The following is a 12,239-nucleotide window of genomic DNA, read 5'->3' on the forward strand; positions in this document are numbered from 1 at the left end:
AACACGTACATTTACTGAACATTTTGTCTATAAAGTATAGAAGAACATTTTGACGGAAGTTAACTGTCTGCTAGAGAAACACTGTACCATTTAAGGTTATTGAAAAATAACAAACAAAAAACTGTACAATTCTACTTTACAGACATTAGTGCACGATGTAGTGACTTCAAGTGAATGTGACATTGCTTTTCCTCGCCTCAGAGACGGCCTCTTGAACTTTGCTGCCAGTTAGGAGCTCCTTAAGCATAGAAATGTATTTAATATATGTTGCAGACATCAATATTTATCACAGATTTTACATTAGCTTTTGTTTTAATAAGCCCAGAAAAAAATCTAACCAGGGCTTAACAGGTTACTTTGGCGTTTTAACGTAATTTCTGTCTTATATTCATATTTGGATTTCTTAGAGAAACCTCTTAATAGTTAGTGGATTACATTTTAGATATCTGATTAATAAAAAAGATTATTCAGTCAGATTTTAAGTTATAATCTAAAAGTGTCAGATTACTAGTATCTTTGTAGTATTTTGGTTTACAAATACTAAGGGGCATTTTGGAAAAGTTGTGTGTGTATGTACACTAACCAGGCATAACATTATGACCACCTGCCTAATATTCTGTTGGTCTCCCTTTCGCTGCCAAAACAGTCCTGACCCATCATGCACTGGGTATTCTGACACCTTTCTATTAGAACCAGCATTAATTTGAGCAACAGTAGCTCGTCTGTTGGATCGGATCACACGGGCCAGCCTTCACTCCCCACGTGCATCAATGAGCCTTGGCCACCCATGACCCTGTCACCAAGTTCACCACTGTTCCTTCCTTGGACCACTTTTGATAGATACTGACCACTGCAGACCGGGAACACCCCACAAGAGCTGCAGTTTTGGAGATGCTCTGATCCAGTCATCTAGCCATCACAATTTGGCCCTTTGTCAAACTCACTCTAATCCTTACACTTGTCCATTTTTCCTGCTTCTAACATCAACTTTGAGGACAAAATGTTCACTTGCTGCCTAATATATCCCACCCACTAACAGCTGCCATGATGAGATCATCAGTGTTATTCACTTCATGTCTGTGCTCATAATGTTATGCCTGTTTTGCATAACTTCATGTTAAAAATTACATTCATATTCTCATCATAATTTACGGGTTTTAATGAAAGGAATCGAAAGATTCGAGTAATTTAGATAAATGAAAAATAAGTATATAGTCAGTCAGTTCTTTCTGTATTTTCAATATGTGTAGTTTTACATTATTTGCATATAGTGCTTATTTTGGAGTGTGTTGCAGGGCTTTGTAAATAAAAACAGATTTTACTGTAATGTACCTGCAATTAAATTTCGTATCCTCTAAGGATTTTAAGGTCTTATTTTCTGACTTAAAATTTACTTTATTCCTGCTTGCACGTCCTTATGCTTGTTTCAGAAAAGGTAAGTTAAAATTTCAGAAGCTTCAATTAAATCAGTGAATTATAATATTTATTTTACAAAAATGTACACTACAAATAAATTATTTGTCAATCTATAAAACACAAAACATTTGTTTTTTTCCCACTTTGACAAAAATGCAGCATTTCTTTTCCTGCAAACAAAACTTCAATGTTTCAAGCATTCAAGTAAGAATGTTTCGAGTTCTCTCAGGTGTCCATGATTACATGTCCTTCAGGGTTTTTGAGCCTCACGCGGCCGTTGGGGTAGCGAGTCTCCTGTCGTCCGTCTGAGTAAACAGTTTTAACTGTTCCATCAGGATATTCTCGTCTCTTAAATTCTGCAGTATGAAGCTCTCGCTGACCTGTGTTGAACTGGATCTGCTTAGTGCCATCTCTTTAAAAAAAAAAAAAAAGAAAAGTGCATAATTAAACAAACATTATTTTAACATTTGTGTAACTGTAACAGACCCTGTATATGACTGAAAGTCAGTATAATCAGTCTCCAATGTAATGAGTTCCAAAATAATCTCTGCACCATTCAAGGTTATTTAAAAAGAACACTTACGGGTTTTGCTGTATTATTGTGCCATCTAAGAGCACGCTCTCCTCTCTTCCATCAGGATAAAGGTTTTTAACAGTCTGGTCAGGAAACACGATCTCCTTATGACCATCTGTAAAGTGTTTTTCTGAAATACAGAAACAGCAGGATTTCTAGACACACAACAATGGCATCTTATTACAGCAGTCTCCTAAACAAACAAGGATTTACCTATCTGGTTGTTTGGGAACTGGAGCACTTCCAGACCATCGGGGTAGGTGGTATGTGTGGTTTGAGCTTCTGCATAATAATATATCTGCAATTTTATAGGAAACAGTTAGAATTTCAGGTACTACAGGGGATTTTTTTCCTGCAGTCCATGAGAATAACAAAGTGCTACCAAATCTGATTTAATCAAAACTGATTGGTCAAGCCTACAGTAAAATATGCTGTATTATACACTGATCAGGCACAACATTATTACCTGCCTAATATTGTGTTGGTTCCCTTTTTGCTGCCAAAACAGCCCTGACCTGTCGAGGCATGGACTCCACTTGATCCCTGAAGGTATGCTGTGGTATCTGGCACCAAGATGTTAGCAGCAGATCCTTTAAGTCCTGTAAGTTGCAAGGTGGGGTCACCACAGATCCCATCTCGCAACTTACAGTACTTGAAGGTTACTTTTGATAGATATTGACCACTGCAGACCAGGAACACCCCACAAGAGCTGCAGTTTTGGAGATGCTCTGATCCAGTTGTCTAGCCATCACAATTTGGCTCTTCCTCAAACTCACTCAAATCCTTACGCTTGCCTTACGTGTGCTTCTAACACATCAACTTTGAGGACAAAATGTTCACCTGCTGCCTAATATATCCCACCCACTAACAGGTGCCATGATGAGATCATCAGTGTTATTCACTTCACCTCTCACTGCTCAGAATGTTATGCCTGATCAGTGTGTGTATAATATATATATATATATATATATATATATATATATATATATATATATATATATATATATATATATATATATATATATATATATATATATATATATATATATGCTGGAACTTACTCTGTTCAAAATTTAAGTGTACTTTCATTCATTTTTAAAGGCTTTAACAACAAAATGAGAGTATAGTTAAGAATTGTTGAATTCATGTGACTCACCACTCGTTGATCTGGCATTATCTGCTTTATGTCGCCATTGAAAAAAGTGATTGTGACCGTCAGTCCGTCAGCAGACACTTGTTTTCTTGTGCCGTTGGGGAAAACTGTGAGTCGTCCTCCATCAGGACACATTTTTTCAATCTGATACAGGCAACAACAAAAAAATCTTAAGTCTTAAGGACTACATTTTGAATGCTAAGTTGCTTGGCCTGGTATTTATAAAAAAAAAAAAAAAATTATATATATATATAATCAATTAACTAAAAGTATTGAATCTCACACACTTACCCTCAAAGAATCTAATTAGAAAGACCACAATACTGTCCTGATAATTTGTTATTATTATTTTACCTTGCCATCCATATGCATGATCTCTTCCTGTTCAAGTTCAGAGTTCTCTGTGATGTCCCTGAGGTTATCCACTTCCTGAGAAAAAACAGCAATTAAGGTAAATAAGGATGTCTACACTAAAGTTGGCATATGAAAAAATTTTTGATTCCAGCATACTTCTGTAGTAAAAAAAATGCTTACACTCACCATGACAGAGTGGGTGGAGTTTTTGGCTAGCTGGGGATGATGGCTATTTACCTCAGACACTATTAAATGATCTAAAATGTGGAGTGGAGCAGCCACTGGACAAGGCTCCTTTTGCCAGTCTAGAAGAAAATCAAGTATATTTATATCAGAGGAATTAAATAAAACATTATTACAATACATCAAATTTTCCTTTTTTTCCATCAAGGAAAAGATTATACTATTTGCAATGAATAAAAATACTATTTAAAAAAAGGTCAGGATCGACACTGAGCCAGATGCCACATTGTTGTGTACCATCCAGCTCTAACTCATCCTCATCGAAAAAAAAATCTGTTCAAACCTGTAGAGCTTATGGGCCCTGAGGACTTGGCTGGAATTTTAGAAGGATTCTGAACCACTAGACTTTCCATCTTCTTGCAGTTCTCAGGTGGGCTGCTTTTAACACTGGAAGAGGGACTCTAGGAAAATAGAAATCTCAAAATGAACTGCTGCAGATGTACTAATAGATCATTTTCAGAGAATGGGTTTTCTTTTAGCACCTTGGATTTTGTTGTCCTGATGTTACTGCTGTTGCTGGAAATACTGGACCTCCCTCTCTCTTTTTCCCGGTCAGACTCAGCATTTTTCCAGGTACTCAGGCGAAGTTTTTCCAGTGTCCGGACCTGGTCTCGTAGAGTAGTGTTCTCTGCACTGAGGGTGTCTATCTGCTGCCTGAGACGATTGTGAGTGCTGGTCCAACGGGCCTCTCGTTTTCTTAAATCCTCCTGCAGAGTGTTTAGCTGCTGTTTTAGAGACTGTCACACACACAAACACATAAACAGTTAAAACTCAAGAGTACTCAAGAGACTTACATAGGAAAACAATAAAGAATGAAAGAGATAGTGTTAACCTGTATCTCATCTCGTTCCTGTTTGTCAGGTCTTGCTCTAGCAGCTGCTGCATGTTTCTCAAACAACTTTTTCTCACGTTGGAGCTTCCGGCTTTCCTCACACTTAAATGCCTCCCATTTGGCAAGTTCTTCTGCCATATTCTGCTGAAACTCTGCTTTCTCCTTCCTGTACAAAAAGAATGTCAATTAAATTAAATGATGCTAACTAAATCAATCCTCAAATACACCCTAAATTTAAATTTAATCTTCATTCGTACATAAGCATGTGGCTAGACTCTGCACACTGTTCCATAATTACCAGCAAAATCATAGGTTGTGCTTAATTCCAGTCCTAGAGGGCCAGAGTCCAGCACAGTGGTTTATTTTCCCTGCCTGGTATGTTCACACTGGTTCAGTGTTCAATTGTTTTCCCAGTCACTGGATCTGAATCCAGTGGAGATTGGAACATTTCTTTAAATTCTACAGCATCCTTTAGAACTCAAAGAAATGTTACCAATATCTTGTGAAATCAATGCGATGAAGACTGGAGGCTGTTGTAAGAGCAAAGGTAAACTGTACCCAGTATTAATATCATTCCCAACTGTTCCCAAGTGCTCTGTGAATTTCTTGTGTAATATATACATAACTATAAACTGCATCTGTGGCCTTAAATGAGGATATGAAAGGAGACATGTTCCAGTGGGGGCTCAAGGGGCTCAAGCTCTGGGTTGTTGATCAGAAGGACGGGGTTCAAGCCCCAGCACTGCTAAGCTCAGGTTTGCTTACCTTTACACCTACATATACACCTTTGGTTTGTTAATTATGTTTAAACCAAAGTAAACCAAAGTATAGATTTAGCTTCAGACTCAGAAAACAGACTAATGTAAATCAGAGTTGTTACATACCGCAGATTCTCTTGAATCTCCTGGTTTTCCTGCCTGAGTCGGCTCAGTGCTGCATTTTCTTTCTTGAAGCGCTCAATCTCAGTCTCCAGTTCCACCAAACGCTCACGGAGTAAAGTTGATCTGGCTGGATTAGAAATAATACCGCAACAGCATGCTATAACTTACTTGAGCCAAGCATCAAACATCAGTGCTCACCTCTGACGATAGTAATAATAAAAGATAAATTGCCATGAATAGCAGAATAACAAACTATAAATGATAATGGATAATAGATTGTTCTCATCACCTGCTCCTTGTTCACTATGGCCATCTAAATCTAGCACTTCTGGTGGAGGAGGACATGGTTTTGGCTTCAGAGCTGGAAACAGCCTCGCTACCAACTGGCATGTTGGTGGTGGCCCAGGCTCATGGTCTAATGGGCTGTTAGAACAATGATCAAGCTCTGCTCCTTTTGAAATAGCAATCTTCCTCTTCAGTACCCTATCTGGCTGATCGTCTGTCTTTGCAGGACTGCTCATGGAATTCTCAGGCTCGTTCCATGTGTCATCATCATCAAACTCCACCTGACCTCTGGTGTCCACAAGAGTAGAGTCTCTGTAGCTCTCCTCTTCTGCTTCTGGACTTTCTGTACTGTCTCTGTCTTGATAAGATCGCTTATCATAGGGTGGTGCTGTAAGTTGAAGGCTAAAAGGTTCTGGCAGTATAGCAGGCTGATGAAAAATGGTGTTGCTACACAGTGAGGAATCAGACTCTTCCATTCGTTCATCTTCAGAACTTTCGGACATCACTTCATCTGACTGTGTGTTTGCTTCTTCAATCACTGCCACACTTACTACAGGTGTTACTCGTGGACTGTGAACCTTGTTGAGGTCAGTACCGTCATCAGGACGACAGTCAGGAAGTGAGGATTTTGGTGGCGATTTGACAGGGGTGGAGGAAAGACGTCTACCATCCCTTCGCAAAAGATTGTTGACGAAAGATGAATTACTGGAAAAGGAGAACTCATCAGCTGCTCTCTCTAGCAGCTCAAACTCACCAAGCTCCACACATTCATGATGCTGAGCTTTTTCCCAGTGTTCACCTCGCTCTTTCAGCCATACCTCAAATGAATTCTCTGCAATTCGAGCACTATGCTCATCCATTCTGTGAACCTGTCTTGATGGCCCTTTACTGATACCAACCATGAAATCTGAGAGAACCTTCTGACCTTCAGGCTTATTATTACTCTTATTTTGGTGTTGGACAGGTCCAGAGCTCTCATTCTGCCCTTCTACTCTGACATTCTGAAGGGCTCCATGACCTTTTGCAAAAGCCTTGCTTACTGGTACTGTCTTCTGTGGAAAGTTATTTTTGTTCAGTACAGCAGTCTTACGCTGAGTTACGACGTTTGTTGTGCTTATAGATTTTGGAGAAGTCCGTTTTGTTTCGGAGCTCTGGTTGGATCTGACTGTCCGAGAGGCTGACAGATTGATACCTGGTGTGGGTTTAGTGCCTGAACTAGTTGCCCTGTCTCTGACAGATCTAGTAGTTTTGCCTCTAGTGAATCTGGACAAGCCTTCCCCTCGCCTTAAAAACGGCCTCTTCGCCTTAGCTGCATCAGTCGGAGCACCCTAAAAGAAGAAAGTAGACAATTTTTACAGACTTGAGGTACTGAACCAAACATCTACATGCTCTCAAATTAAGGTAAATGATTTTTCTACAATATTAATTCATCTTTTGTTAGAGAAGACCAAAAATACAGCATACTCAAGCATAAACGATTTTTGAAATTGTGTACCTTAGCAAGTCTATAACTTCTATATAATCTATAACTTTTGGACATGCTACTACAAGCAACAGTTCATTCACACTGGAGGTATAATTAATGTCTTACAGAAATCTTGCTTAGCTTCTCATCTTCCAGCTTGAGCTGCTCTTCTAATATCTCTTCAAATGTCTTCCCGCTGCCACCTGATCTGATCGGCCTGGAGACACGACGTCATGTCAAAATCATGCTGTTATGTTGAGATTTTCATAATTCGTCCATCACTGATGAAACTTACCTGTCATGTGGCTCTGTTTCACTGTCTTTTTGGCATGTGCTGTTGTCTTCACAATGCAGTGATTTTTCTTCATGATCGTAATCTTCATCATCACTGTGATGTCCAGAACTTGGCTCTTGATTCCGCACGCTTGGCTCTGTTTGTGTAATAAATGTCTCTGTGCATGTCAGAGGTGTTTTTCTTTGCTCCCAACCCACCTTATTCAGCTAAGTAATAAGCCTGGATGAGGCTGAACAAGGTTCTTTAGAAAAAAAAACCCACTACAAGGTGCAGGATGGTGGTATTTCACTGGATTGAGTAGATCTATCTTACACAGGAAATAAGAGTCAGGAAGTAGTTAATGCTTTACCCAGTGTCCTTTCTACTTCTTTGGGCTGCTGGTGTACATGCTGAACTGGTGAATCTCTGGGTCTTGTGTGCGAAGACATCGATCCTGGCTGCTCAGTACTTTTGAGGCACGGCTGTTTTATATTTTCATACACTGTTTAAATGCATAAGTTGACTCAGTCAGGTATACATATAATACAAGATCAGCACTTTTCAATGCGGCAGTGTATTATACCTGAGGCCGTCTGCATCATCCCCAGAAGCCTTGACTGTTCGTTCTGCAGTTTCTGTAGCTGCTCCTGTTGGTGGGCTTTTAGTTGCTCTTGCATGCACTGCTGCAGCTGCTTCAGCTAAAGAAACATGTAACCCAAATTTCACTAGAAATAAAGTACTAGAATAAAAAAATTTAACTCAATAAAGCAATTAGTTGGTCTTCACCACCACCAATTCATTTTTCTGAAACTAATCTGTATACCTCTTATACTGAATACATAATGTACTTAAAACAGGAAGGAACAAATGTAAGAAAAAAAAAACCCTATTATTTCAGATATTTGACCTTGACCCTATTTGGATTCATTTCAAAATCTATTCGATTTATCTGAGGGTTACATTGATAATTAAATAGAAACATTTGATATCACAATACAGAGCATTGTGGATGATGAAAAGAATAATAACAAAAAATGCAGGTTAGAATATTATATTGAATATTTTCTTTCAGTCACTTCACCTTTCATTTTTCTAGGGTTATTTATGCATACTTTTAATATAAAACAGTTGGTTTGTTACACACACCTTGTAGCTTGTTAGCGGTCTTACAACTACCAAAACCTTTTGTTAACAACGATTCTTTAGCTAACATTAGCATATAAATTAAAAAGCACTCTAGAATTCATTCCATTCAATCCTATAGTTAGTTTAATGAAAGCTATTTTCACAGAGCAGTTTTACAGAATAGTTTTACATTTATATCTATAACGGGAAAATCAGAGGTGCATCGGCTTCCACTTTCTACAGGTGTAAAATCTCACACAGATGCTTGTGGGAGCACAGAGTTATGCAGAAGAGGCAACAAGAGTACGAAATATTGTTGAGAATTTCTCAACTCTATTCAAATTAAGAGACAAATTCTACCAGCACCAACCATATATATAACACACATACATACATACATATATATATATATATATATATATATATATATATATATATATATATATATATATATATATATATATATGTATGTATGTATGTGTGTGTTATATATAAGGTTATTCTTAAATATGTGTTGCTTATGTTGACAGTTTTAGAGTGCATTGATGTCTAGAACACAGGGAACCAGGACACAATGCTCAGAAATACCAATCTTGATTTGAGACATACTTTAAGAAGCAATGCAACTTCAGCTTACCTCCTGAAGCTGTTAAAGAAGTTTATAGTATTTATATGAGATGCCTTTACTGAAGAAAGGCTAAGACTTAAGGTTTTAGGTCTAACATGTGGGTTTCTCCAACCCAGGTGTAAAACCTTCTGAATTTCAGGAGAACATGCTGCCTGGACTTACTTCTTGAAGCCTGTCGATGAGCGCCTGGGGTTTTCCTGCAGCAGGGTGACCCATGTCCACTTCACCGCTGGGGGATGTGGAGACCTTGGCCCTGCTGGACTGTGAAGGACAGAGGGAGTCCACATCCGTGCAGCTACTGCTGCGGGATATGGGTAAAGGAGCGAATTGGGTGCTGAACGAATCCTCTAAGGACACGTCCATTCCCTGAGAGCTACAGCTGCTCCTGACAGAGCCCATGTCTCCTGGAGAGCCATTCAGAAACACTCCAGCTCGAGAGCTGCTGGTCATCCAGCGCAACAAGAAGTGAGACTGCGGTCCAGCTGGAGAGGTCATGTTCCTGAAACGGTGCAAGTCGTACAGTTAATGACTTCCTTATCTGGTTTTAGCTATGCTATCCGTCTTAGGTAGATAAAAACGTTTGGGGGAAAACACTACACTGTGTAGCTGAATAACAAGAATTATGTTTAGTGTCCATGTTGTAGGGCGATGTAACTAGCTGGCTAACAAACAAACCGTTGGCTAGTTAAACACACTCCGGTGACAACACAACCCAAACAAACACTTTACACCGATTAGCGCACTTACGGCTACCCTAAACTTTAGTGCATAATATATAACTCATAATGACATAATGAGTTAACCATAAAGTATTAGTTAAAACGTAGTATAAACTTATATTTTGCGCTTACCTTGTGTTGTGCCGGTGGCTCCTGGGTGTTTAAAGCGCTCAGATGATGACGGGTAAACTCGCGTCCCTGTTTCGAAACGAACCGCCATAACAAAACAAAGCCCGCGAGACGGGAAACACAATAAAAGTCCCGGAGCATTCTGGGTAATGTAGTTAAACCCAAGCTAAAAAAAATACGCTAAGAGCCCATTAGAAGACACTTATTTTATGAATTTATATTAGGCTCGTTATTCAGTAATGTTCGTGCTGTTAGACAGAACGGTTTTCACAGAATACATGAGGTAAAAGTTTAACGATTCAACTTGCATTTAGAAGGATGTACTATTGTGTGTAATGGGTGTACCTGGGTGTAATATTGTTATCATCCTTATCATCATCATCATTATCATTATCATATTATTATTATTATTATTATTATTATTATTATTATTATTATTATTATTATTATTTTGCATTTTTAAAATGTTCATTTTTTAATTTGTATTTATTTGTTTGTTTGTTTGTTTTTATCTATTTGTTTGTTTGTTTGTTCTCTCTCTCTCACTTTTTTTTTCTTAAGCTGGAACAGTTACTCAATTACTCTTTTAAAGCCTACTTACAAGGTTGAAGGGGAAAATATAATAAAAGTCCTATTCAGCTCACAGGCCACAAAGCTGTGTCTAAAAAGTCTTACACCGGTAACCAGCACAACAATACACTCTTGTGTCACAATGAGAATTATTATTGAATTATTTGCATTAATCACAGAGCATGACTCCACCGCACAACGGGTCAAGAAAGCACTAGACTTTAGCAGAACAAGTGATGAAAAATTTCTATATCACCATAATATTAGACACCAACTTGTCCTTTGAAAATCATACCTCCAGTATTACAAAAACAGCCTTCTTTCACTTTGCCAAGCTTAGAAACATCTTATCTGTATCTGATGCAGAAAAGCTAGTTCTTGCTTTCATGACCTCCAGACTAGACTATTGTAATGCATTACTAGGTGGTTGTCCTGCATCTTCAATAAACAAGCTACAGTTAGTCCAGAATGAAGCTGCCAGAGTTCTTACCAGATCAAGAAAATATGAACATTTTTCATTGTCTTACCGCTTATCCGATCTGTCATCGGGTCACGGGGAGCCTGTGCCCATCTCAGGCTTCATCGGGCATCAAGGCAGGATACACCCTGGACAGAGTGCCAACCCATCGCATGGCACACACATACACTCATTCACTCACGCAATCACACACAGTATGGGCAATTTAGAGACTCCAATCAGCCTAGAAGCATGTCTTTGGACTGTGGGAGGAAACCGGAGCACCTGGAGGAAATCCACCAAGCATGGGGAGGACATGCAAACTCCACACACACAGTCAGCATGAGCAAAACTCGAACCCAGGAAGTTTAGAATTGATTACAAACTATCACTAAGTACGTACAAGGCTCTAAATGGTTTAGCTCCCATGTTCTAACGTCTTCTAATATGCTACAATCCGTCATGCTTCATGAGATCAAAAAAGTTTGGACTTCTGGTAGTTCCCAGAAAAGCATAGCCTACTAAAGCGGGCAGAACGTTTTTGTATTTAGCTCCTAAACTTTGGAATAGCCTTCCTGACTGTGTTCGGGACTCAGGCACAGTCTCCCAGTTTAAATGTATATTAAAAACACATCCCATAACCTTCTGCTTCAGTATATCTGATCAAATGCACATTATCATCTAGTGCTTGCTAATATTATGAGCAGCAGCTACGCTAATTTGTTTCCATTTGTTTCCCTTTTTCTACCCATCCCGAGGCATCTGGAGATTGTGCCAGCTCCAGTTGTGTTCCGCTTCATGAAGATTTCAGACCTTTGTGAGAAGAGGCCAACCTTGTGAGTATCCTGAGGCATCAAGCTTCAGTTGGATTCTGCTTCATGAAGATTCTGGGTATTCGAAGCGAAGATGCCAACCCCATATGGACTTTGAGTACAACAACCTCCTAATTAACACACACAATATGGTGTTCCTATCAAGGTTTCTTCCTCTTACCATCTAAGGGAGTTATTCCTCACTTATTGGTTAGCATGTTTGCCTCACACCTCCAGGGTTGAGGCTTTGATTCCCTGCTCTGCCCTGTATGCATGTTTCTCCAGTTTCCTTCTCATTCCAAAGACATGCATTATATTCTGA

At 39.0% G+C, this 12,239-nt stretch overlaps 1 protein-coding gene across 1 annotated transcript; it reads right to left on the reverse strand.

The window, feature by feature from the left end:
• Positions 1-27: 27 nt before the first annotated feature.
• On the reverse strand, positions 28-10,189 carry cenpj (centromere protein J). The gene is made up of 17 exons (XM_058393535.1): positions 10,082-10,189; positions 9,393-9,729; positions 8,061-8,175; positions 7,848-7,979; positions 7,499-7,634; positions 7,330-7,420; positions 5,743-7,066; positions 5,457-5,580; positions 4,573-4,738; positions 4,223-4,477; positions 4,024-4,141; positions 3,684-3,802; positions 3,498-3,572; positions 3,147-3,287; positions 2,204-2,288; positions 2,000-2,120; positions 28-1,828 (listed from the first exon to the last, which is right to left on the reverse strand). The coding sequence occupies exons 2-17, from the start codon at positions 9,723-9,725 to the stop codon at positions 1,642-1,644; spliced, it is 3,522 nt and encodes a 1,173-aa protein (XP_058249518.1). The 5' UTR covers positions 9,726-9,729; positions 10,082-10,189; the 3' UTR covers positions 28-1,641.
• Between the last annotated feature and the right edge of the window lie 2,050 nt (positions 10,190-12,239).

This window comes from Hemibagrus wyckioides, linkage group LG06 (genome assembly GCF_019097595.1).
Source record: "Hemibagrus wyckioides isolate EC202008001 linkage group LG06, SWU_Hwy_1.0, whole genome shotgun sequence".
Classification (NCBI taxonomy): domain Eukaryota; kingdom Metazoa; phylum Chordata; class Actinopteri; order Siluriformes; family Bagridae; genus Hemibagrus; species Hemibagrus wyckioides.